This window comes from Beta vulgaris, chromosome 9 (assembly GCF_026745355.1).
Source record: "Beta vulgaris subsp. vulgaris cultivar EL10 chromosome 9, EL10.2, whole genome shotgun sequence".
Taxonomy (NCBI): Eukaryota; Viridiplantae; Streptophyta; class Magnoliopsida; order Caryophyllales; family Amaranthaceae; genus Beta; species Beta vulgaris.
In genome coordinates this window covers 6,619,167-6,644,169 of record NC_079210.1, presented here as the reverse complement: position 1 = coordinate 6,644,169, position 25,003 = coordinate 6,619,167, and the positions used below count along the sequence as shown (strand labels likewise).

Below are 25,003 nucleotides of genomic sequence, written 5' to 3'. Positions count from 1 at the left end.
ATATGTTCGCAACTTTACCCCTAAGAAGTCGGAACTGGTGAGAGGTATCTAAAGTTTTCTTGCAAAGAGAACTTTTGAAATACAAAGTTTAACTTTCTTTTTCTGTAGTAGTAGAAGTAGGACAATAAATCGGTGTTAGAAGAGGGATAAGTGTCGAACAAATTAGCACTGTTTTTCATTTTGATGGAGTAGCAAAGAATACATGAGACAAGGACAGAAAATAGAGCGAGAGTAGAGATACATGAAGAAGTGCAAAGTCAATTACATGAAGAACAATTACGATTGCAGGAATGACAAGTTTTTGGTAGTGGATCTCACTTGCAAGTGCAACCTGGTTTTGGAATTAATTTTGCAAGTGCCAGTGAACTTTTTTTTTGGTGAATGAATTTTAGGTTGGAAGTTAATATTTTTTGGTGATCAAAGTTCTTTTGGTACAATGAAGTACTCGTTTTTGTAAATTGTCAATGAAGTACTCGATTTGCTATACTCTAGTACAATGAAGTACTCGATTTTGTAAATTGTCAATGATCGGACAATATTGAATATATCTTTGCATCTTTTATGTTATGATATGATTCATCGAACATTTGATATGATTAATCAAATATGGGATGATTCACATGCCAACTGATATGAAAATACCACATAACTAATAATCTCTAAGTAATTGTATGCAATAACATGTTTACTATATTCAAAGTTCATTTTGTAAGTTACAAAAGTTATCGTGAACTCGTATTCGATATAAAAAAACTTGAGATGCACTAAAGAATAATTGTGTATTGGTATTTTAATTTACAACTATAGTGTGTCTATGCTCATATGATAATAACGTATCAAGTATCATTCACGATTTGTAGTTAAGGATTTATCAACTATAGTGTTAAGAACTATAAACATTATATAACATATTATAAGTTTTTATCAACTATGAATTTATTGGAATTTAAACACGCTCAGTTCAATCGATAATAGTGAAATTTAAACTCGTTCATTCGATAATAGTCATATCTAAACTCGTTCATTCGATTATAGTCACATTTAAACTCGTTAAGTTCAATCGATAATAATGAAATTTAAACTTGTTCATTCGATAGTAGTCATATTTAAACTCGTTCATTCGATAATAGTCACATTTAAATTCGTTAATTCGATAATAGTGACATCTAAACTCGTTCATTCGGTAGTAGTCACTTTTAAACTCGTTCAATCTCCTTCGTTCATTCAGGTGGAATACTAACCTTTCAACTCCTTCAACAATAACTCTGAACTTTCATTCTAAAAAGACATGATGGACTTATGATATGATAACCTAAAATAGTGACACAAATCCTCCCTATTCAGATATGATTGACTGATGTTATTGATATGATTAGCTTCTTCAATGATAAATAATATTAATTTTCTATTATGATTTTAAAAATAATTTATGATAATGAAAAATATTATTATTAATTAAAGTGAACCTTGTCGTTCTACTTTCGATAATAGTCAATTTTGTCTTAATCGTGCATTCGATAATATTCACATATAAACTCGTTCAGGTGATAATAGACGCATTTGAACTCAATCCCTCGGTAATATATAGTTCGAATTTTTTTTCTGGATCCATTAAAAATACGACAGGTGGATAATTTTTTGAGAGGATTAAATAATTTTGGAGAGAAAAAGCAAATTGATATAGAATAATTGTGATGAATGAAAAAAAAATACATACAAAGGGTTATTTATAAGCATTTGATAAAATAATACTATTGGATGTTGGTTGAATTTTTTTTGTATTAGTCTAGTTAAATAATCCCATATATAACATATATAAAGTGAATACCATATTCATGTATTTCACGACTTAACATACCAACTCCTATTCCGTTTACGGCTTATTATTGGAACAAAGTGAATAAAGTAATGTAGTAACATTTATGCAATTATTTATTTATTGTATTTATTTATACTTTTGTAATAGTTACATTCATTTATCTTATTATAAACGTTTTAAAATAAGTAAGAACATAATATATATGATTGAATGATGTTCTGATATGATTCAATTAATATTGGACATAATTTCACCCAACTCTGATATGAGTTATGATAGGAAATTGTATGGTTGTTAAGGATATGCATTAGCTACCTTTACAACGACATGAAACACTTTCTAGCAACTAATTATTACATATTAGCAACTAATTGTTACTTGTTAGCAACTAATTGCTACTTGTTAGCTACTAATTGTTACGTATTAGCAACTAATTGTTACTTGTTAGTTACTAATTCTTACTTATTAGCAACTAATTGTTATTTGTTAGCTACTAATTCCTACTATTATCAACTAATTTACTTGTTAGTTACTAATTTTACTTATTAGCAACTAAGTTACTGTTAGCTACTAATTCATGCTTATTAGCAACTAATTGTTACTTGTTAGCTACTAGTTCTTACTTCTTAGTAACTAATTGTTAATTCTTATTTTCATATGAGTTTAATATGAGTGATATGAGTTAAAATATAATTGTTACTTATTAGTAACTAATTATTACTTATTAGTTACCTTAGCAATTAACTGAAACACGTCTTAGCTAATAGTTTAATAAACTAATAACCATATAATATATTAAGCGAATCAGATTAGTAATTGAGTAGAATAAGATCCCTTCATATAATGAAGCGAGTGAGTCCTATCAAAATCTCAATTACACATATCACAAGCTGACTTATGAAACTTGTATGAGATTGTAAGTGAATCGCGTCACTAATTGGAGCCTTTATAAAAAAAATTAGTAAATCACAACATTAGCATATCACAAGTTGATGGACTCATATCAAAAAAGTGGTTGAATTTTGTCACAAATTGAGTGAATCACATCTTATATTTAGTGAATCATATCACAAATTGAGGGATCCTTTTTTAAAATATTTAGTGAAGTTTAGTAAATGTATCATATCACTATCCAAAAACCGATAAGCGAGTGAAACACATCACATTATGAGTGAATCAAAACAAGAGTTAAGTACCATATGACAGATTGAGGAGTTCTTATAAAAACCTTACTAAACCATATCACATTATAATAAATTCATACCAAATCGACAAATAAGTCCAAATCTTGAAAAATAAGCTAGAATCTCAATATTTAAAAACAACACTAGTGACCAAAACAAATACTAGAAGACAATAAAAGCATGCATACTCACCACTTCCCAGATGGTTGGACCAGTGATTGCTTATGAAAATAAGTAAGAACATAATATGATTGATTAAAATATGATATGATTCAATCAATGATGGATATAATTTCACCCCACTTTGATATAAATTATGATATGCATTGCATGATTGTTAAGAATTCAAAAGTGAACATATTTTTTTAGATCGGGATCGAACAGATCTTTCCAAAACATAGAATTGGAACGTAAAATCATAAGATCGTAAAATCATAGGATTGTAAAATCTGGATGGGGACTTTAATGACAATGGTTATAACACTCTTACATGTATTGTTTATTACATATTAATTGGATTACTATTAAACTACATTTCTTTTTCACGACTTAACTGAGTAATATGAATCCTTATTTCTTTGAATGCCTTATTTTAATTAATTAATTAACTTGGATAATAACATATTAGTCCTTTGAAGGCTTATTACTTGAATAATCATATTATTCCTTTCACGGTTTATTATTAGAATAAAGTAATGCAAAGTAATGTAGTGATTTTTTTTTTGTTTTAGGTCTTTTTATAACAATTGGAGTAATGAGATAATGTTTCTTTCATTTGAGTCTTTCTATAACAATTAGAGTAAGGAGATAATAGTTGTTATTTACTCCCTCTGTTTTTTTTTTTTCAATTGTTACATTGTTGTATGCAGAATAATTTAGACATTGACTAATAACTAAAAGAGATATTACTTTTTGGTGGGCCAAGTACCCAACTAATAAAGTTTAAACAATGTAACAATTAAAATAAAAGAATATTTAAGGAAATGTAATATTAAAAAAATGGAGGAAAAGTATTAGCTACTAATTATTACTTATTACTTATTAGCTACTAATTGTTTACTTTTTATCTAACAATTGTTACTTCTTATCTACTAATTATATAACTGTTACTTCTTATCTACTAATTATAAAACTATTATTGGGTTGATCGTGTTAAATTCAAGAACAGTTTTATAATCTCTATAATAAATAGCAACTCTTGAACACTTTGGAGTCCACCCTTTTGACCAATTAATATACCCCTAACTACAAAAGAAAACCACAACACGTACCACTCTATTAGTTTAAAAGTAAAATATAAATTAGAAAAGGAAAAAACCCATCTATCTAATAGAGTGCAAAGCAGTTACTACTCATCCTACGACTTTGCACGTGTAGTGTGCATATAAAGGCTAGTTAATATAAAAACCAACAACATACCATTGATTATTATTCATATTAATTAAACTCTTTGATAAAAATTTCATATAATTTGATATAAATTTCATGTAATCTGATATGATAATAAGGGTTACTGATACGGTCTAATATACAAGGATATGAAAGTTACATAATCCGATATGATATGACTCGATTTAGTACATAATCCAAGTTAAAATAACCCATCTCAAATTTTCTACACAACCAAAAATTAACTAAATACAAAATGTTACATTGTTCGCATACAACCTCAAAGTACTTAGATAAAAAAAACAAAAGTATTCACGACGAGTTCTCAAAATTTGGAACCGATTTACAATTGCATCGAGTTTTACATATAAAGGAGCAAATTCTTGTTTGCTTGGTTTTTTGTAGGAGGAAGATTGGATTAGAAACTCAATTTTATAAGGTATCCCTTTGGGAAAAAAAAATTCGAATATCCTTTCCTTGTTTTCTTTTCATGATTTTACACATTCAAATGCAAAATTCAGTGATCAACTCAACTAGTATTTTATTACTCCTATTGTATTTCAATAATAGAACAACAAAAACAATTTCACAACTCATAACAAACCCACAACACTATAATTTTTTAGGTAAAAGGAGTAACTTTTAGGTATTTAACTAAAAAAGCAAAAAGAACAAGCAAACTTGAATTACAATTAACAACGATTATATATTCATCAAAAATCATTCCCTGGCGTCTTTATATCGGAGACGGGCGAGATCGAGCAATATTATTATACAATCAACAATTACATATTCAAATCTGCTTGGTCTCGCACGTCTCCATCACCCAGAAAACCTCCTCTCTTTTCTCTCCTCATTCCCCAGCCTCCTTTCTCCTATGTCCACCACCACCAAATACCAACCGCCACCTCTCTCACTCAAAATCCGCAACACTAAGGTCTTGTTTTTTTTAGAGAAACAGATCTAGATCTTTCATGAGGAGGAACCCATTATGCCAGATGTTTCAAGAAAACCTGCTAATGTAGTCGTATTCTTCACATATTTAAGTATTTAACCCAACCTGATTATTATAAAACCGCAAAAATGTTAACTTCAAAAATCAAACAATTATTAAGTATGTGTAACACCCCGTATTTTATACCCGTTTGTATTAATTTATTTGCTGAAAATAATTTCAGATTTCTTTTATTAAAAATATTTTTGTTTTACTAACTTTGACTTTACCTTTGAAGTGGTTAAAAAAAACTAATTCCTAGATTTACTAGGTTTACTATCTAATAAGAGTTGAAAAAAAAAAATAAATAAATAAAAGAATACAAATACTTTACCTACAGCAACATCATCATTCATCACAACTTTTTTCTTCCCGCAGAACTTCATCTTCTCATCTTATAATTCACATTCTTTTTCTGTTTTTTTTTTCTTTCTCCTTTAATTCTTCCTTCAACCATTATCACACATCAATTGATCCATCATCTCCACCTTCATCATCTCTAGTTCGTTAGCTTTAAAAGATAGGAAATTTTTGGGTTATTGGACTTGCGGTTTTCGGATCAAGAGGTCGAGATTGTTGGGTCTATATAGTGCAATTTCACTTTTATTACTTTTCCTAATCAAGTAAGTTCTAATCTTAATTTCAATTTCGTATTTGATTGATTGTTTTTCGGAATTTGAGGTTTTATAAATTAGGGTTCATAACAAAATCGAATTGGGGGAAATTTCTGGTGTGCGAAATTTATATGAGAGGTTCATGTTTGATGGTTAATTTGATTAAGTTATCATGATTTGGTGGTTTAATTTGCTAGTTGTTAGTTTCGAAATTTATTATGAAATTCTTATTATGTTGGTTTGGTGTGTATTAGTGTTGTAGTTGTGAGTAGCTATATCTGGTCTTTTAACAAATAATTGGAAGTTCATTAAAATTTGTTGTTGTGAGCTATGTTAGTCTTCGGACTCTCACTGTTAAAGGGTTGAATTTATAAAAGGGTGTATGTTGTGCATTCATCACAAAACAGAGTAGTTTTTGTAACTTGATTCAATAATAGTGTGTAAATCATGGCGTGATTCAATGAGTTTGACTTACTTTTCATATAATTGAGCTTAATTATTGTTTTAAACTTTACTAACAATTATGCATACACATGTACAATGTGTTATTAGTTGAGGCATAATTACTAAAATCCTTGTTGATTACTTGTCTTTATTGCTGTAACTAGTTTGTCATTTATTTATTTACTTTGTCTAAGTTGCTCTCTTATAGTGTTGTGGTGTGCCATGGTTGTGCTAAAGTATCAGTGAGATAGTGTTGTGTTGTTATACTAGTTTGGGATTATGTCATTTATAGGTGAATTAAGTGGAGTATAGTCAAGAGACTTATACTATATTATTATATTGTAGATTGCGGGTTCATAAAGGAACCTTTTTTACTTGAGATTGAGATACACTGACTGTGTTTGCTACTAAGGTAAGATTTCTTACTGTGCTTGTACAGATGAGTTGATGAGAAACTGTTTTATAATGTTAGGAAATTTATTTTTACAATGAGATTGTTTTATGAAGTTTATACGTTGAGATTTAAATGGTTTTCGATATTTATATTGAAAGAGTTTATGAGATTATTCATGAGATTTATATTAAAAGGAGGAAGTTCCTCAATGTTACCAAGTTGAGATTTTGAAAGGAGGAAGTTCCTCACCCTTACGAGGGTTTATAGAGTTTTATTGTGGGGTTGCGGTAAGCGGTATTCTCCGAGTTTGGAAGTATGTTGAGTTAACAGTGTCTCAACAATATATTTTAGTAGTTGGGTGTATGTTGATCAATACACTTGCCATTAGTCTTCCTTCTTGGTACGTTATCAAGTTTGGGGTATGCATACTAGGGACTTTGGTGTTTACCTTGTCTAGTGAGCCTAGCTAGCTCATTGGATTTTATACACTTCCTACTCACAGATTACGAAATGTTATATTTGAAAGTTTTAAAGAATAGTTCAGAAAGAAAGAAGATCGTATTGGTTATTAGAAAGTTAATTTATATATATAATATGTACACCTTTTAAATGAATAATTTGTAAGATATTCCTAATAACTTACCTGCACATTGAATAGTTTTGTTTTATTACAGTATTAAATCTTGCTCAACCTTTGGCTGATATTATAGTGTTTAATGTGCAGGGACTTGAAGATAGTTAGCTCCAGTTGGGTTAAAGAGTGCGCTGGATCCCTTTTGATTTAATAGGACTTTAAAAAGACTTCCGCTGTTATTTATTTATAAGATTTATGTTTGGTTTGTAATAATTAATTTTACATTCTATTTAGTTGGTCTGAATAATTAGTTAAAACTTATTGGTTGTTGTTTTAGATAGAACCATTAGCCTTGCGGTTATTATTAATAATTATCGCGGCGTAGCACCTTTGGATTTCCGAGTTTATTTATATTAAGTTGATTTTAGAAGTATTGGAAATTCAAGGTTGTTACAGTTGGTATCAGAGGTTTAGGTTACTAAGATGTCCTTAAGACGACCTTAAACAAGAATAGGTAAATAAATTTATTAAAAATGAAAAGCCGTTGTGAGGAAGTGATATGGGAAGACAAGGAATTATACTATTATGAGCTGATGATATATACTTCTCTTTTCATGTTCTTGCTTGATTTATTTATAGTTATTTTCTTTTCCTTCTTTTGTTAAGAATTATTTGTAAGGGTGAATCATTTTTGGTTTATCTTTGTTTCTATTGTGCTTTTAAGATGATGCGTAGACACGCGCGTGCCAGAAACTCAAGTTCGAATCGTATGATGCGCGAAATAGCTCAATCCACTCGAGCCTTAACTAATGCTATGGAGAAATTTGCTGAGGCTCAAGCTGCTGCTCTTAATACTCCGGTTACTCTTGTCGCTAGTAATGGTAGTTCAAAAACTGCTGTGATTTCTAAGGCAATTGACCAGAAGAAACCTTCTTATTTTTGATGGAAAAGGTGACCCTACCAAGATGGAGAACTGGATTAGAGAATTTGACAAAATTTTTACCACTCTCCAAGTCCCGAATGAGATGAGGGTTGATGCTGCTGCCTATTATCTGGTTGAGGATGCTGATATTTGGTGGACTCATAACAAGTTTGATCTGACTACTAAGGTGACTGTGGATGAGGAAGGAGAAGAGCTCATGGAAGAGAGAGAGTTTGGTTGGACTGAGTTCAAGAAGGCATTCGTGATGAGTTCTTTCCAGCCCATATGAGGAAGAGAAAGAGGACGAGTTTAATGATCTCGTGCAGGAGATATGACCAGTTCATGAGTTCTATGTGAAATTTCCAGGAGTTGGCTCGTTTCGCTAAGGGTTAGTTCCTGATGAGCAGGAGAGAGCTGTGAAATTCGAGGAGAAGTTAGACCCGATCTTCATTCTAGGATGGGAGCTGGTGAGTATGCCACAGTGAAGGAGGTGTACACTCGTGCTTGTAATGCTGAGAGGATTGAGGAAAAGAGACTAGCTGCAAAGAAGTTGAAATCCACTCCAGCAGGGTCTACTCAGGCGACAAAAAAGGGTCATACATCTGGTTCCCTGGTTACAACAAAGGTAGAGGGGGTTTCAATAAAAATCGAAACTTTGGGAATCGTGATTCTGGTGGTAACTATAACAAGGGAGGTTCCAGTCAGCAGTATTCAAAGGACAACCAGAACTCCACTCCTTCCCGTAGCCAGCCCCAAGGTCAGATTCAGAGGACTGATCGGATTTTCTATTGCAAACGTTGTAGTGAGAACCACCCTGGCAAGGATTGTGATGGTAATTTAGTGGAGTGTAATCACTGTAGGAGGAAAGGGCATCGTGCTTATGAATGTTTTAGTAATCCTAGATCGAGGAACTTCAAGCCTGAGATGAGTTCGAGGAATGGGGCACAAGCAGATAAGAGACCCCAGAATGGTAACAACAGTCGCCCAGCTACACTAGGGAATGCTGCACCTAATCGCAATGGAGGGACTGCAAATGCTACTCAGGGCATAGAGGTGATGTGAGGAGGAACACTGGGCAGGTTCATGTGATGAACCAGACTGAGGCAAACACCAAGGGCAACGTGGTCACTGGTACTTTTTCTATTCATTCGATGTCCGTTTATGTGCTATTTGATTCTGGTGCTTCTCATTCTTTTGTGTCTGAACTTCTTGTGAAAAAGTTAGGGTTAGAGAACTCTAGGACTTGTGATGTAGACATCTCTATTCCTTCTGGTGTGATCATAACTTGTAATAATTTGTATCCAGATGTCCCTATTATGTGTGGTAGTACCACCCTAGTAGCTGATTTGATAGCTTTTCCTTTGCATGATTTTGATGTAATTCTAGGGATGGATTGGCTTAGTAGGCATAAAGCCAAGATAGATTGTGAGAAACAAAAGGTGTCTGTAGTTGGTCCTAGTGGAGTCCATGAGTTTTATAGAGGGTCTTCTTTGAAAATCATTTCTGCTTTGACTCTAAAATCCTATTTGAGGAAGGGTTGTCCTATGTACTTGTGCCATGTTCACGACACTAGTAAGGAAGAGCCACGTGTTGAGATGTTCGTATTGCTAATGAGTTTGTAGATGTTTTTCCTGATGATATTCCTGGCATGCCTCCGAGACGTGATGTTGAGTTCAGTGTTGACTTGATGCCTGGAACTGGACCTATTTCTAAGCCTCCTTATAGAATGGCTCCTGCTGAAATGAAAGAACTTAAGGCTCAATTAGAAGATTGCTTGATAAGGGCTACATTCGGCCTAGTGTATCCCCATGGGGTGCACCTGTTTTGTTTGTGAAGAAGAAAGATGGGAGTCTTCGTCTATGCATTGAATACAGAGAGCTCAATAATTTACAGTGAAAAACAAGTACCCCTTGCCAAGAATAGATGATTTGTTTGATCAGTTGGTGGGAGCTGGAGTTTTCTCGAAGATTGATCTGAGATCTGGATACCATCAACTTCGTATTGCAGAGAATGATATTCCTAAGACAGCTTTCAGAACTCGTATGGGCACTATGAGTTTACTGTTATGCCCTTTGGGTTGACTAATGCTCCAGCAGTGTTCATGGACTTGATGAATCGAGTCTTCAGGCCGTACCTGGATAAGTTTGTGGTGGTGTTCATAGATGATATACTGATTTATTCAAAGGATGCTAGTGAGCATGAAGAGCATCTTCGCACTGTTCTGCAGGTCTTGAGGGAGAATAAGTTGTATGCTAAGTTCTCCAAGTGCGAATTCTGGCTGGAGAAAGTTGCTTTTCTTGGTCATATCATTTCTAGGGAGGGTGTCTCAGTTGATCCATCAAAGATCCAAGTTTCAGAATGGCCTACTCCAAAGAGTGTGACTGAGATTCGCAGTTTCCTTGGCTTGGCGGTTATTATAGGAGGTTTGTGAAGGACTTCTCGAAAATAGCTCGGCCGTTGACTGCATTGATGAGGAAGGATACTAGGTATCGTTGGGATGATGATTGTGAGAAGGCATTCCAGATTTTGAAGGAGCGTCTCACCACAGCTCCTGTGTTGACCTTACCTGATGGAACCTTGAGTACGAAGTGTTCACAGATGCTTCGAAGAATGGTCTTGGTTGTGTGCTTATGCAGGATAAAAAGGTTGTTGCTTACGCTTCTAGGCAACTGAAGAACCATGAGTTGAATTATCCGACGCATGATCTAGAATTGGCAGCTGTTGTTTTTGCACTTAAGATCTGGCGTCATTATCTGCTTGGCACATCATTCAAGATATTTTCGACCACAAGAGTCTGAAATACATCTTCACTCAGAGAGAGCTAACATGAGGCAAGGAGATGGTTAGAGCTGATACAAGGATTATGATATGGAGATTCAATACCATGAGGGTAAGGCAATGTTGTTGCAGATGCACTTAGTAGGAAATCCTCTCACTGTTTGCAGACCATGCGTTCTAGGAATCGTCTTCGAGAGGAGTTTCAGAATCTAGATGTGGAGATAGTGCAATTGGGAGCTCAACTTAACTCTCTTATGATTCAGTCCACTTTGTATGATGAGATCAAGAAAGCTCAAGTACATGATCAATTTTAAAGGACAAGAAGCTAATGAGCCTGTCAATTTACAGTGGCTGAGGATGGTAGCGTGAGATTCAAGGGAGATGGTGTGTTCCTAATGTTCCTGAGTTGAAGGAAAAGATCTTAGAAGAAGCTCGTTCAGCGCAATATTCAGTTCATCCTGGAGGGATAAAGATGTACAAGGATCTTAAGCAGACTTTTTGGTGGCCTCATATGAAGACGGATGTTGCTAAGTATGTCTCGAGATGCTTGACTTGTCAGAAGGTCAAGAGTGAGCACAAGAGGCCTCAGGGGATGATTCAGCCTTTAGAGGTTCCTACATGGAAATGGGACTCGATCTCAATGGATTTCGTTTGTGGACTTCCGAGGACACCAAAGGGGAATAATATGATTTGGGTTATTGTGGATCGTCTTACCAAGTCTGCTCATTTCGTTCCCATGAAGGATACTTGGAAGCATGAACGATTGCTACTGCTTAAGAGAGCACGTGATTAGACTTCATGGTGTTCCGAGTGATATTGTTTCGGACAGAGATCGCAGATTCTTGTCTAACTTTTGGCAGAAGCTTCAAGAAGCTTTGGGGACTAAGTTGAAGATGAGTACAGCTTTTCATCCTGCTACAGATGGTCAGACGGAGCGCCATTCAAACATTGGAAGATATGTTGAGAGCTTTGCTTAGAGTTTCAGGGATCTTGGGAGGATAAGCTTGATTTGATTGAGTTCTCATATAATAACAGCTATCATTCTACATTCAGATGGCACCATTTGAAGCTTGTATGGTAGGCGTTGTCGTACTCCTTTGTGTTGGAGTGATATTGGTGAGTCGGTTGTGATTGGTCCAGAGATGATTAGGAGACTGTTGAGGCAGCGTCAAGCTCATCCAGCAGAAAATGAAGGCGACGCAAGATAGACAGAAGAGCTATGGTGATAAGCATCGTCGCCATGAGGAGTTTCAGGTGGGAGAGAAGGTGTTGCTTAGGGTCTCTCCTATGAAAGGAGTTATGAGATTTAGGAAGAAGGGCAAGTTGAGCCCTAAGTTCATTGGCCCGTATGAGATTCTAGAGAGAATATGAGAGGTGGCTTATAGATTGGCATTGCCGCCAGGCGTTGATCGTGCGCATAACGTGTTCCATGTTTCTCAGTTTCGGCGATACATTAGTGACCCTTCGCATGTGCTACAGCCAGAGTCTCTCCAGTTAGATGATAACATGACTTATGAGGAGTTTCCAGTTCAGATTCTAGATCACAAAATTCGTAAGACTCGTAAAGGTGAGACAAAGATCGTGAAGGTGCTGTGGTCAAACCACAAGTCGGAGGAGTCTACTTGGGAAGCTGAGGATACGATGCGTCTTAGATATCCCCATTTCTTCACTCAGGTAAATTTTTAGTTACGAGGACGTAACTCCCTTTTTAAGGAGGGTAGAATTCATATTAGTTTAGTGCATGTGTGATTGAATGAAAATTTTCTGATTAAGCTTTGCTTTAATGTGTTTCACTCCCTACTTGTTATATCACGATGATTCCTATGATAAAGTTTGTGAGTTGTTTTCAGAAATAAGAGTATAAGTTTAATCATTTGAGTAATACTTTAAGTTTCGGGACGAAACTTATTTTAAGGGGAGTAGATTGTAACACCCCGTATTTTATACCCGTTTGTATTAATTTATTTGCTGAAAATAATTTCAGATTTCTTTTATTAAAAATATTTTTGTTTTACTAACTTTGACTTTACCTTTGAAGTGGTTAAAAAAAAACTAATTCCTAGATTTACTAGGTTTACTATCTAATTAGAGTTGAAAAAAAAGGAAAAAAATAAATAAAAGAATACAAATACTTTACCTACAGCAACATCATCATTCATCACAACTTTTTTCTTCCCGCAGAACTTCATCTTCTCATCTTATAATTCACATTCTTTTTCTGTTTTTTTTCTTTCTCCTTTAATTCTTCCTTCAACCATTATCACACATCAATTGATCCATCATCTCCACCTTCATCATCTCTAGTTCGTTAGCTTTAAAAGATAGGAAATTTTTGGGTTATTGGACTTGCGGTTTTCGGATCAAGAGGTCGAGATTGTTGGGTCTTTATAGTATAATTTCACTTTTATTACTTTTCCTAATCAAGTAAGTTCTACTCTTAATTTCAATTTCGTATTTGATTGATTGTTTTTCGGAATTTGAGGTTTTATAAATTAGGGTTTAACAAAATCGAATTCGGGGAAATTTCTGGTGTGCGAAATTTATATGAGAGGTTCATGTTTGATGGTTAATTTGATTAAGTTATCATGATTTGGGGGTTTAATTTGCTAGTTGTTAGTTTCGAAATTTATTATGAAATTCTTATTATGTTGGTTTGGTGTGTATTAGTGTTGTAGTTGTGAGTAGCTATATCTGGTCTTATAACAAACAATTGGGAGTTCATTAAAATTTACTGTTGTGAGCTATGTTAGTCTTCGGACTCTCACTGTTAATGGGTTGAATTTATAAAAGGGTGTATGTTGTGGATTCATCACAAATTAAACAGAGTAGTTTTTGTAACTTGATTCAATAATAGTGTGTAAATCATGGCGTGATAGCGTGCACTGTGTACTGTGCAAATCATGGCATGATTCAATGAGTTTGACTTACTTTTCATATTATTGAGCTTAATTATTATTTTAAACTTTACTAACAATTATGCATACACATGTACAATGTGTTATTAGTTGAGGCATAATTACTAAAATCCTTGTTGATTACTTGTCTTTATTGCTGTAACTAGTTTGTCATTTATTTATGTACTTTGTCTAAGTTGCTCTCTTATAGTGTTGTGGTGTGCCATGGTTGTGCTAAAGTATCAGTGAGATAGTGTTGTGTTGTTATACTAGTTTGGGATTATGTCATTTATAGGTGAATTAAGTGGAGTATAGTCAAGAGACTTATACTATATTATTATATTGTAGATTGCGGGTTCATAGAGGAACCTTTTTGACTTGAGATTGAGATACACTGACTGTGTTTGCTACTAAGGTAAGATTTCTTACTGTGCTTGTACAGATGAGTTGAGAAACTGTTTTGTAATGTTTGGAAATTTATTTTTACAATGAGATTGTTTTATGAAGTTTATACGTTGAGATTTAAATGGTTTTCGATATTTATATTGAAAGAGTTTATGAGATTATTCATGAGATATATATTAAAAGGAGTAAGTTCCTCAATGTTACCAAGTTGAGATTTTGAAAGGAGGAAGTTCCTCACCCTTACGAGGGTTTATAGAGTTTTATTGTGGGGTTGCCGGTAAGCGGTATTCTCCGAGTTTGGAAGTATGTTGAGTTAACAGTGTCTCAACAATATATTTTAGTAGTTGGGTGTATGTTGATCAATACACTTGCCATTAGACTTCCTTCTTGGTACGTCATCAAGTTAGGGGTATGCATACTAGGGACTTTGGTGTTTACCTTGTCTAGTGAGCCTAGCTAGCTCATTGGATTTTTATATACTTCCTACTCACAGATTACGAAATGTTATATTTGAAAGTTTTACAGAATAGTTCAGAAAGAAAGAAGGATCGTATTTGAGTTTATTAGAAAGTTAATTTTATATATATAATATGTACACCTTTTAAATGAATTTGTAAGATATTCCTAAATATCTTACCTGCACATTGAATAGTTTTGTTTTATTACAGTATTAAATCTTGCTCAACCTTTGGCTGATATTATAGTGTTTAATGTGTAGGGACTTGAAGATAGTTAGCTCCAGTTGGGTTAAAGAGTGCGTTGGATCCCTTTTGATTTAATAGGACTTTTAAAAAGACTTCCGCTGTTATTTATTTATAAGATTTATGTTATGGTTTGTAATAATTAATTTTACATTCTATTTAGTTGGTCTGTAATAATTAGTTAAAACTTATTGGTTATTGTTTTAGTTAGAACCATTAGCCTTGCGGTTATTATTAATAATTATCGCGGCGTAGCACCTTTGGATTTTCGAGTTTATTTATATTAAGTTGATTTTAGAAGTATTGGAAATTCAGGGTTGTTACAGTATGAAAGAAAAAAAAAATCCCCAAAACCCATATTATTCAAATCTCAGGAAAAATCAACAAGATAGTCAACTGTAAGGTTTGGAAAAAACCCCTTAAAAAATTTACATGGGTAAAACCGGCGACTCCAAAAGGTTGAATGAGAAATATTGATGGTGAAGTGAAAAATGAAAGAGGAGAGAGAAAGGGGAAAGAACAAGTTAGACAATTGTTGTTTAATTTTTTAGATTAAAGATTGCAGTCAAAATTATCATCTTACACTTACTTTTCAGCAAAACTACAAAAGTACCTCTGGTAGGGACAACTAACTCCCCATACTGAGTATGAGAGTATACTTTCTCTACATTCCAGTGTTATATTGGATATTAATCCATGTTCCATTATTTTAGACTTAATCTTTCTTTGTGTTTTGCTCTTTGCCTCACGTTGTTTTGATCCAAATGCACACAGCTCTTAGCTCACTAGTCACTATGCACTATCCACGCTTTTAAATGTAGCAAATAAATAAAAGGGGAGGGAGTATTTAACACTATTTAAAATTTTAAATGCATTCCAATTTTTCGACAAAAGAAAAAAAAAACCCACCAAATTCCAATCCTTATCATTTGCGCTAACCTTGCAATTACAACTAACAAGGGAAATTCCATCTCTATCGTCAGATTACACTCTACATTCATATTCATATTCTTCTTCATCCATTCCAGTTTTCTTTTCTATCCAAAACGTTCAATTTTCGTATTTCCAGCATCAATTTACTTCTCGAGGAAAGAAAGTGAAGCACTCTTTCGACGGTGCCGCAAAATTCAAGGTTTGTTTTGTACTTATTCTACCATTATAAGGTTTAAGATTTTAATTTTGTAGTACACACTTCAATATTTGAGTAAGAATTCAGAGTTATTTTGTAGATGACTCATGAAGGTGATCTTCGAAATATAGAGTTACACTTAACTGTAGCCAATTGCTTTTCAATATACTGTCCGTTGATTTATGTCTTTCATACTATAGTCAATTAGTCATGAACTTTCAAGTTGAGTAGAGTTAGACGATTAGCGTCACTAATATTTGCTATTTGAGCTGCGCTCTTCAGTGGTCTACAGAATTGGATCTACTTCCCCTTTTCCTTTTGTAGAGAAGTTAATCTTAATAGCATTGCTGCAATTGTGTGGGTAAGAACTTTTACATGTGACCCTTTACAGTGCCATAATCTTCAATACGCTAAGGATTTGCACATGGATGGTTTTCAATCGATGTAGAGGACTTTACGACTAGTTAATTAAAGATGTGCCTTGGTGGGCATTGTCAAAGGGGTAATAAATGACATCTTTAAGGATATGTTCCAAGAAGTGAAAAAATATGTTTGGACATGTGGAGGATTCCCTTTTTTGATTGGACTATGCCAAGAATCAACATTAAGTCCTTTTTTGTTTGCAATAGTAATTCATGAGTTAAGTAATTGTATGCTTGTTTGCGGATGAAAATGTATTGGCGGATGCGACTAAAGTCTAGTTATTGCTAAGTTGGAGTTTGTGGAGATGAAAAGTTGATATCCTAAACCGTAGATTAGGTAGGATTAGGTACGAGGGAGCTAAGCAAGGATATACTGACACTAGTTTGTAGAAGTTACTTATACTCATATGCGAGTTATTTAAGTATATTGGGTGAATTTTTCAGAGGAATGGTGAGATAGACTAAGATGTGAATCACATGATTATTGTGGGCGACTTAATTGGAGATCAACAATCGGGATTATTGTGTGACTGTAGCGTACCTTATAGGTTAAAGGGAAATTTCTATGGGACAACAATCTGATAGAAGTTATAAACTTATAATATGGGTCAAAATGTTAGAAATCTAAGAAGGATCATATTAAGAAGATAAGTATAGTTGAGATGCATATTCTGAGATAGATGTCGGGGACACCTCAAGGGATAGAATTCATAATGAGGATAGTTGGAGCAAAATTGGAGTTACAGATGTGATGATAGAATAAGAAAAAACCAGCTATTTTGGAGTTGTAGTGGTGCAAAAATTGGAGAGTTTGGATTCATTAGGATTTCAGAAGAATTCGAGGGATGCCAAATATAACTTAGATGAAGAGAGTTAAAAAGGATTGGAACACATGAATCGTGGTTACTTATAACATTTACTTAGAAGTGAATGAGAAAGAGGAAATTGGTGGATGGTTAAAGGAGATGTATTCAGTTAAAATATGAGATTAGAAATTGGTGGAAGAAAAAGAGGATTCTTATTGATAAGGTTGTAAAACTACATAAAGTAAAGATAGTCATCAAGCTTTCGAGTGGCTCGCTCACTTTCAAATTATGCTAAGCAATGACAATGACAATTCAATACTATCTGGAGGCCCTTCTCTCTCCCTATGTATATATATTATATATATACTCTCCTCTAATTATAACCAAACTGATTCTCTTTTTTTCACTCTTTCTCTCTCTCTCTCCCCTAAATAACTTTCATCTTTCTCAATCAAGCTAATCTTCAATAGTATTGCTAAACCTAAAGAACCTTTCTGCCTTGGTTAGTTCATTACATATTCTTGGTTCATGGCTTCATGCAGCATCATCATTTGGGATAAAGGTTGGTAGTAGAGGACTAAGGAAAAGTATGTAATTGTCTCACATTTCCTTGGAGTCGGTGCTCATGTATATATTGGAGAAATATTTACAAAAATCACATACTTGTCCTTAGTCCTCTATTAGTTTTTGTAACAGTCGTGCCACTCCAAAAACTAAAAGCCGAACTATTAGTTTACAGTTTTTGGTTTTATGAATGTAAAAGATATATAATATGAAAGGTAAAAATTAGTCATACTTATATTAAACATGTCAATTCTGAAAATTGACAATAGAAATCTGGAAACTACACTATCTTGTTTTCGTATTTTGTGAAAACTGGAAACAAAAAATCATAACGAATAGGCCCTATAATTTCTGTTATATTGCTTTTTTTTTTTTTTAATAAAACTGTTATATTGCTTTTATTAAAGCATTCTTAAAGAAATGCAATTCCACAATAGTTCCAACTCTTTAAAGGAAAAGTACTATGTAAAAGGAGTAAGAAGGTAGAGGCCACATTCAATTTATGTATCCACCACCTATAAATATTCAAGCTCTCTCCCCACCTCTTTTATTGGTGTCAGACTCTTGTATGAAATATGCCACCCCAATGTCTATTATATCCTAGAACTGGCCTTAGTCATTGATTCTATGTGAGGGAAAAAAACTTGATGAATCAAAGACTTATGGTTCTTTTATTGACATAGATTATGATAAGTCATTTCATCTTTCTTTTGAAGGCATGGGAGATGAGGTAATGTAGTTACCTTTTTCTTATAAAAATTAATTGCTAATTTAGATGACTCTTGGACGTCATCAATTGTTGCTATTATTATACTGGTTTGTTATGTACTCATACCTTTTACATTGTTGTAGATCTCTATATATAGTCATATTTGTCCAGTGGCCCAGTATATCGCATTATCACTAGTATTTTTCTAGATTTTCGGATGTTGTCTCTAAAAATCTTGATAGAGTTATGAAAAACTCTATCTCTGTCAATCTGTCTGAGTTGGGGGAGAAACAGAGAGATCAGATGCAGTCTTTTGACTGAAAGTGGAGGGAAGGTGAGGTCTCTGGATTTGGTATCCAAGAACTTTTCTTGAATGATTAACGGATATGCCACTCTTAAACCTGCTTTATTTTGGTATTGGATCATCAGATACAAGAATTGGCTTCAAATGTATGTAGAGGATGCCCTTGTTGACTCCCATGCTTCCTGTTCTAATCCATGAGAATATTTTCCCATCCTTTCTTTATTTACTTTGTTTTCCTTTTGTTCAGGTATAAAGTTGGTATTCAAAATAAGAATGGACTTTGGGTGAAATCTTAGGCATGGTACTAGCCTTTTCTTAATTCCCTTTTCTCATATCTGATCTCTTGAATTTACATAATGTTCCGCTTGTTGAATATTTGGTTCAAGGGTACAGCTCTGCATGCCATTATCATTTGTCTGCAAAAATGTTTCAGATTGAGAATGGATGATCATATACATATCTGTTGCGTCTTTTAGAGGACAATCCTTTTCAAGGTCTTTGGTTTGGAGATTTGGTTCTGAAAATTCTTCTAGTGTTTTTTATGTAGCTCTTTTTCTTAAGCACATGGAGACCACACAATCTCCTTTTCTTTCTCCCTTTCACAGGCTATATGTGGAAAGCCAAGGTCCCATGTTATTTTTGGTATTAATGTTAACCACGGAATTAAACCTCAGCCGTTTCATTGTCGAATGGCCATTATGTAACAGATTTTGGAGTGGCCGTTCTGCAAAAGCCCGTTGCGGAATGCTCTAACAAAAATCACGTCCTTCTCGGCGCATCATCTGCTATGTAATGGTGACTCACCGCAATTGAATGAATTTTTATCCATTACGTCCCTTCATTTGTCAAATTTGGACAAAAATATTTGCATAATTACTTATTTGGTGAAGGAAAGATGTTATTTTGAGTATCTATTCTTACACCATTGATCTAATCAACTCATATAATGATAGATTTAGTTATATTATGTTGAAATAATACTTCTTAAACTAATGTAATGTAATTGCGGCTAAAATCCATATTTGTGAATTTTTTTAAATAATTAATACTGTGTTGGCCGCGATCTGTTCCATTAATCCGTTATGGTCCGCTTTCGCGACAATGCAACCAAAACCATGAATGCGACCGCGTCCGCGATTTTATTCCTTGGTGTTAACCACATGCTTGGATAGGCTCAAAGTTGAAGATGATCTATCTAACAGAATATTTACTTATGTTCTTATCGTGTGTCCTGTGCCTTCTGTAGGGTGCATCTAGGAGCTAGTCCAGATACAAATTTGAAGGAAGTTAATTGCTGCTGTGGAAATTAGACAGGTTTGCTTATAGACCTTTATGGAGTATTTGCAGGTTCACTTTGTCAGATTTGGTAGACATAAGGGATAGTCTCTCTATGGTGCTTTTCTATGGTTGTTTTTCTGGATTAAACATTTAGCTTATATTCAATGTGTTTGTTGTGCATCATTTTTTAATGAACTTTTAAGAGGACTCGTGGTCCTTTGTCGCTGTACTTCTTTGTATTCATAATGGGACACCCCTTTTCATATTAACATGTATTAAATCTTCTTTATTCTCCCTCATCCAGAGAAGGAAAAGCAACTGATTCAAATTGGAGGAAGAAATGATGAAGACTGTATGGTTACATAGTTGCCTTTTGCGTCTAAGAAAAATGTGGATTATGCGTACATTTTAGATTTTTCAAGTCCCTAAAGTGGCCATTTTCAGGTTGCCCACATTGAAGTGCATTTCTCTTCTATTCGTTAACATGCAAAGACCACAAAATGAGCTTGGGCAACTACTTATTTAGGATATTTCCAAGATATTTTGCTGCCGGATAAATCAATTTGGTGAATAGACGAAGCTTTCAAGTTTCGACATGCCAATTGTGAGTGAATGTTATACTAGGGTGGGAATGGAGGTGGTTCGCAAATTTATCACATGCTAGCTGTAGATTGGCAATGAAACCGGCAAATAATATTTGGATTCAAAAGGAGCAATGCCCCTGTGGAGATTGGAAGTGTTTTATCAAATATGACGGAGAAGAACAAGGTCAAGCTTGCCAACCAACAAAAGAAGGAACTTTGCTATCATCATCTTCAGAAGTTGTCTTTGCACCTTATGTGGGTCAGATTTTTAGTACTGATGACGAGGCTTTAGAGTACTACAGTAACTTTGCTCGTAAGAATGGTTTTTCAATCAGGAAAGCACGATCTACAGAAAGCCATAATCTAGGGGTTTATAGAAGGGATTTTGTTTGTTATCGTTCTGGATTCAATCAACCAAGGAAAAAGGCTAATGTAGAGCATCCCAGAGACCGTAAATCAGTACGCTGTGGATGTGATGCAAAATTGTACTTGACTAAGGAAATTGTGAATGGTGTTACTCAGTGGTTTGTTTCTCAGTTCAGTAATGTCCATAACCATGAGTTGCTAGAAGATGATCAAGTGCGTCTGCTTCCTGCATACCGCAAAATACAAGAAGCTGATCAAGAAAGGATTCTCTTACTCTCCAAAGCTGGGTTCCCTGTCAATAGAATAATCAAGATCTTGGAACTGGAAAAGGGTGTGCAACCAGGGCAATTGCCTTTTATAGAGAAAGACATCAGAAATTTTGTCCGTACATGCAAGAAAACCGTTCTAGAAAATGATGCCCTTCTAACTGAGAAAAGGATAACTGATATGATGGAACTGCTTGAGGCTTGCAAGGCCATGTCTGAAAGAGACGGAGATTTTGTCTTTGATTTTTTAACAGATACAACTGGAAAGGTTGAAAACATAGCATGGTCATATGGTGACTCTGTTCGGGCATTTGACCTTTTCGGTGATGCTGTTCAATTCGACATTACCTATCAATCCATCACTTATGGGGTGCTTCTTGGATTATTATCTGGTGTAGACAATCATGGCAAGCCAATCTTCTTTGCCTGTGCTCTCCTCCAGGAGGAAAACTCCCATGCTTTTGTGTGGGCCTTACAGGTTAATGTCTGTGTCTCTTCTTTTGGTATACATTCTAATTTTCTATGTCATGAAAGTTTATTCCTTTGAACAGACATTTGTACGATTCATGCGAGGAAGACACCCGCAGACTATAGTGACTGATTTAGATCCAGGGTTAAGAGACGCTATAGCAAGTGAATTGCCAAATACTAAACATATTATATCTATATGGTACATTATGTCAAAGTTAAGCAGTTGGTTCTCTTTGCCACTTGGACTGAAGTATTCGGAGCTTAAATCTGAGTTTGAAATGGTGAGTTATGCAGAGAGTATAGAGGAATTCGAACATCACTGGAGTCATTTGATCACCAGGTTTGGACTTGGATCAGATAAACACATCTCTCTTCTATCTTCATATCGAGCATCCTGGGCTTTCTCATATATTAGAGACTGCTTTGTTGCTCGAATCACAACAGTCGAATACATGAGATCCTTGGATAATTTCCTGAAAGATATCTTGAATGAGCAAACATGCTTGCAAGTCTTCTTTGAGCAGGTATTCTCGTTGTTATGTGCATGATAATGTTCAAATTATTTCTTGCTCATATCTGTAAGCTTTAGCGTTCTCCTATTTCAGGTTGCTCTTGCTGCAAATTTGGGATATGGAGCCAAGGAGGGAATAGATTATATTCATCTCAAGACATGCATGCCTGTTGAGGAACATGCAGAAAGCATTCTTACACCATATGCCTTTAGTGTCTACCAGCATGAACTTGTGCTATCCATGCAATATGCATTAATAGAAATGGGCAAAGGATCTTATGTTGTGCGCCACTATAAGAAAACTGAAGGAGAATATCTTCTGATATGGATTGCAGAAGATGAGCAAATCCATTGTTCATGTAAGGGGTTTGAACATTCAGGAATCCTGTGCAGGCATGCTCTTAGATTATTTAGTACAAAAAACTATTTTCAACTTCCGGACAAATATTTTCCATTCAGGTGGAGATTGGAGAGCTCACTTGTACCTACGGGTCAGGAAAGCACTCGACCTATCAAAGAAGAGTATTATCATGCCTTACATTCTCTTACTGATACTCTAGTGACAGAGTCATTGGTCTCTAAGGAGCGGTTTAACTATGTCCATAAGGAACTGACGACACTCCTTGATCACGTTAAAAATATGCCTGTTACTGAAGTTGCTCCAGAAATATTAACTAACAATTTTAGTGAATCTTAGATTTTCACAATGTTGCAAAAACATGGCTAATTGTATTGGATTAACTGTCCGCAAAAGCAATTATAGATAACATGACATGATTTACAAGACATTAGATGATTACGAAATGTTGTCAATGTGGACACTTTAAGTTAGATCATAGTTAGAATACGGCTTGAACAAAACATAATCATTAGAGATTTAGCTATTGTTTACACTTGCATCCATGACTTTTGTGATGGTGCGATTATTTCTGTAGGTAGTGTGAATTCCTATCAGATCGTATGGGCAAAATTGTTTTTCTGTACTCTGTACAATCCAGGTTATGTTACTGCCTCCTGTTCTTTGATATGTAATTGTATGTATGACGATCCTTGATCTTGAAACAGTGGATACATAATGAATAGTGCAGTCTCCTCTTCGAATTGGTAGAAAGTAATATACTCATAGATAGTGGAATCGATATGCTATAGGGAGCTGTAAATAAGTCATGTGGAATCGATATGCTATAGGGAGCTGTAAATAAGTCATCACCCAGGATGCTTCAAAATACTTTCTGGTGATGCTGCAGAGATCTGTCCTTGCAGACTTTCCAGGATTCAAGATAACAGGTCGATTTACTGCTCCAGGTACATATATTTTTCTCTGACTTTAGAAAATTATGGAACCAGTTGAATTTTAGCCCATAATGGAAGTGACCAAATCACCTCTTTTCTTGTATGACATTCTTATTGCTGAAAATTTTCTTTTCACAGTAGAAAAATCCAAGTTCCTGAGTCAGGGACTTTGCTTCTCATGATTAAGCTCTGTGTTGTTTAGGCCAATTAGGTTCTTCCAGAAAGAACAGTTGACAATCACTACATATATGTTGTATCCTCTGTGAAGATTGTGATTCTGGAAAATTGGTGTTAGTATATACTAGTCCGTTGTTGTCAAGCAACTATATCAGCGGAATAAGAGTAAGAAAGCATCTTGTTAACTCATAATGTAGATGTAGTAATTTTATCACCTGACCATTTAAATATGTCCACTTTCTTACTGCCTTTTTCTGTATGTATTTCACTTTGACAATCATCTTGTTGCTGTATACACAATGATATTCTGTCTGACAAATATGTATTTGATGAACATATAATTGTGGTTTTTACATAATCGGTTAGCATCAAATTTATGATTACCCAGCTGGTATATGATTGGTTTTTATTCCTACTATTAAGGTGGGATGCATGAAGTTTTGCACTTCTGCAGCATCTATATAAGCCTTCGTGCAAACGATCTGTTAAGTTTATGCTAGTTGCACAGTTGGTGAGGTCCCCAAGGGCTGCCTGAGGCTTCAGACTTCAAAGTTCCTCGTGAAAAATAAAATTTTAACTTAACTGTAATTATATTTGATAACTTACAGAAAGTTTTTGTACTTCATCCTTTATTTTATTTGCAATGTTTTCCATTTTAGGGAGTTGCATATTACTTGTAACATTGACATTTTTGGCAATATATTTTATCTTTCTCTCTCCTAGCGCTTTGTGGTTCCTTGATTGATGTGAATCTAAAAACACCTTTCCAGGAGTAGGATGATGATTTTAAACTCAAGAACAAGAACATTCATAAAAACTATTTGTAACTCTTGATTGTAGGATAGATGACCAAATCACAAGACAAATCAAAGAGAACGTATTGTGTCGGACTCGTCCGACCATAATCTTGGTCGGACGACTTTCAGTGGTTCAAATTTTTTTTCAGGTAGTCTTCATTATTTTTCAGGTGGTTCCAATTTTTTTTCAAGTAGTCTTCATTTTGTTTTCAGT

The 25,003-nt window shown here is 34.5% G+C and overlaps 1 protein-coding gene and 2 long non-coding RNA genes across 14 annotated transcripts; all 3 read left to right on the top strand.

Annotated features, from left to right (window-relative positions):
• The first annotated feature begins 5,361 nt into the window (after nt 1-5,361).
• LOC109136089 (uncharacterized) lies at nt 5,362-8,264 on the top strand. The gene is made up of 3 exons (XR_002040857.3): nt 5,362-6,009; nt 6,790-6,856; nt 7,563-8,264. It is a non-coding gene; the product is annotated as an uncharacterized LOC109136089 (long non-coding RNA).
• Nucleotides 8,265-13,263: 4,999 nt separating this feature from the next.
• LOC109136086 (uncharacterized) lies at nt 13,264-15,422 on the top strand. 2 transcript variants are annotated; one of them, XR_002040851.3, is made up of 3 exons: nt 13,264-13,536; nt 14,355-14,421; nt 15,130-15,422. It is a non-coding gene; the product is annotated as an uncharacterized LOC109136086 (long non-coding RNA). The 2 variants fall into 2 exon arrangements; XR_008967576.1 differs by lacking the exon at nt 14,355-14,421.
• A 614-nt stretch (nt 15,423-16,036) lies between these two features.
• On the top strand, nt 16,037-24,710 carry LOC104902998 (putative protein FAR1-RELATED SEQUENCE 10). Of its 11 annotated transcripts, none has more exons than XM_048635867.2 (5): nt 16,037-16,244; nt 20,293-20,360; nt 20,629-22,018; nt 22,092-22,535; nt 22,617-24,710. In XM_048635867.2, exons 3-5 carry the CDS (start codon nt 21,002-21,004, stop codon nt 23,217-23,219), a joined length of 2,064 nt encoding a protein of 687 aa, XP_048491824.1. In that variant the 5' UTR covers nt 16,037-16,244; nt 20,293-20,360; nt 20,629-21,001; the 3' UTR covers nt 23,220-24,710. The 11 variants fall into 11 exon arrangements, 7 of the variants coding, with proteins under 7 accessions (XP_048491824.1, XP_048491827.1, XP_057247679.1 ...); XR_008967498.1 differs by lacking the exon at nt 16,037-16,244 and having other exon boundaries at nt 22,617-23,827; nt 24,416-24,710; XR_008967499.1 differs by lacking the exon at nt 16,037-16,244 and having other exon boundaries at nt 22,617-23,827; nt 24,018-24,710.
• The last annotated feature ends 293 nt before the right edge of the window (nt 24,711-25,003 follow it).

Excerpts from the sequence above, each read along its gene's own strand:
- LOC104902998 (XM_048635867.2), top strand. The coding sequence starts at position 21,002 with ATGAAACCGGCAAATAATATTTGGATTCAAAAGGAGCAATGCCCCTGT. Across the intron at positions 22,019-22,091 it reads CTTTTGTGTGGGCCTTACAG|ACATTTGTACGATTCATGCG; the intron begins GTTAATGTCTGT and ends TCCTTTGAACAG. Across the intron at positions 22,536-22,616 it reads TGCAAGTCTTCTTTGAGCAG|GTTGCTCTTGCTGCAAATTT; the intron begins GTATTCTCGTTG and ends CTCCTATTTCAG.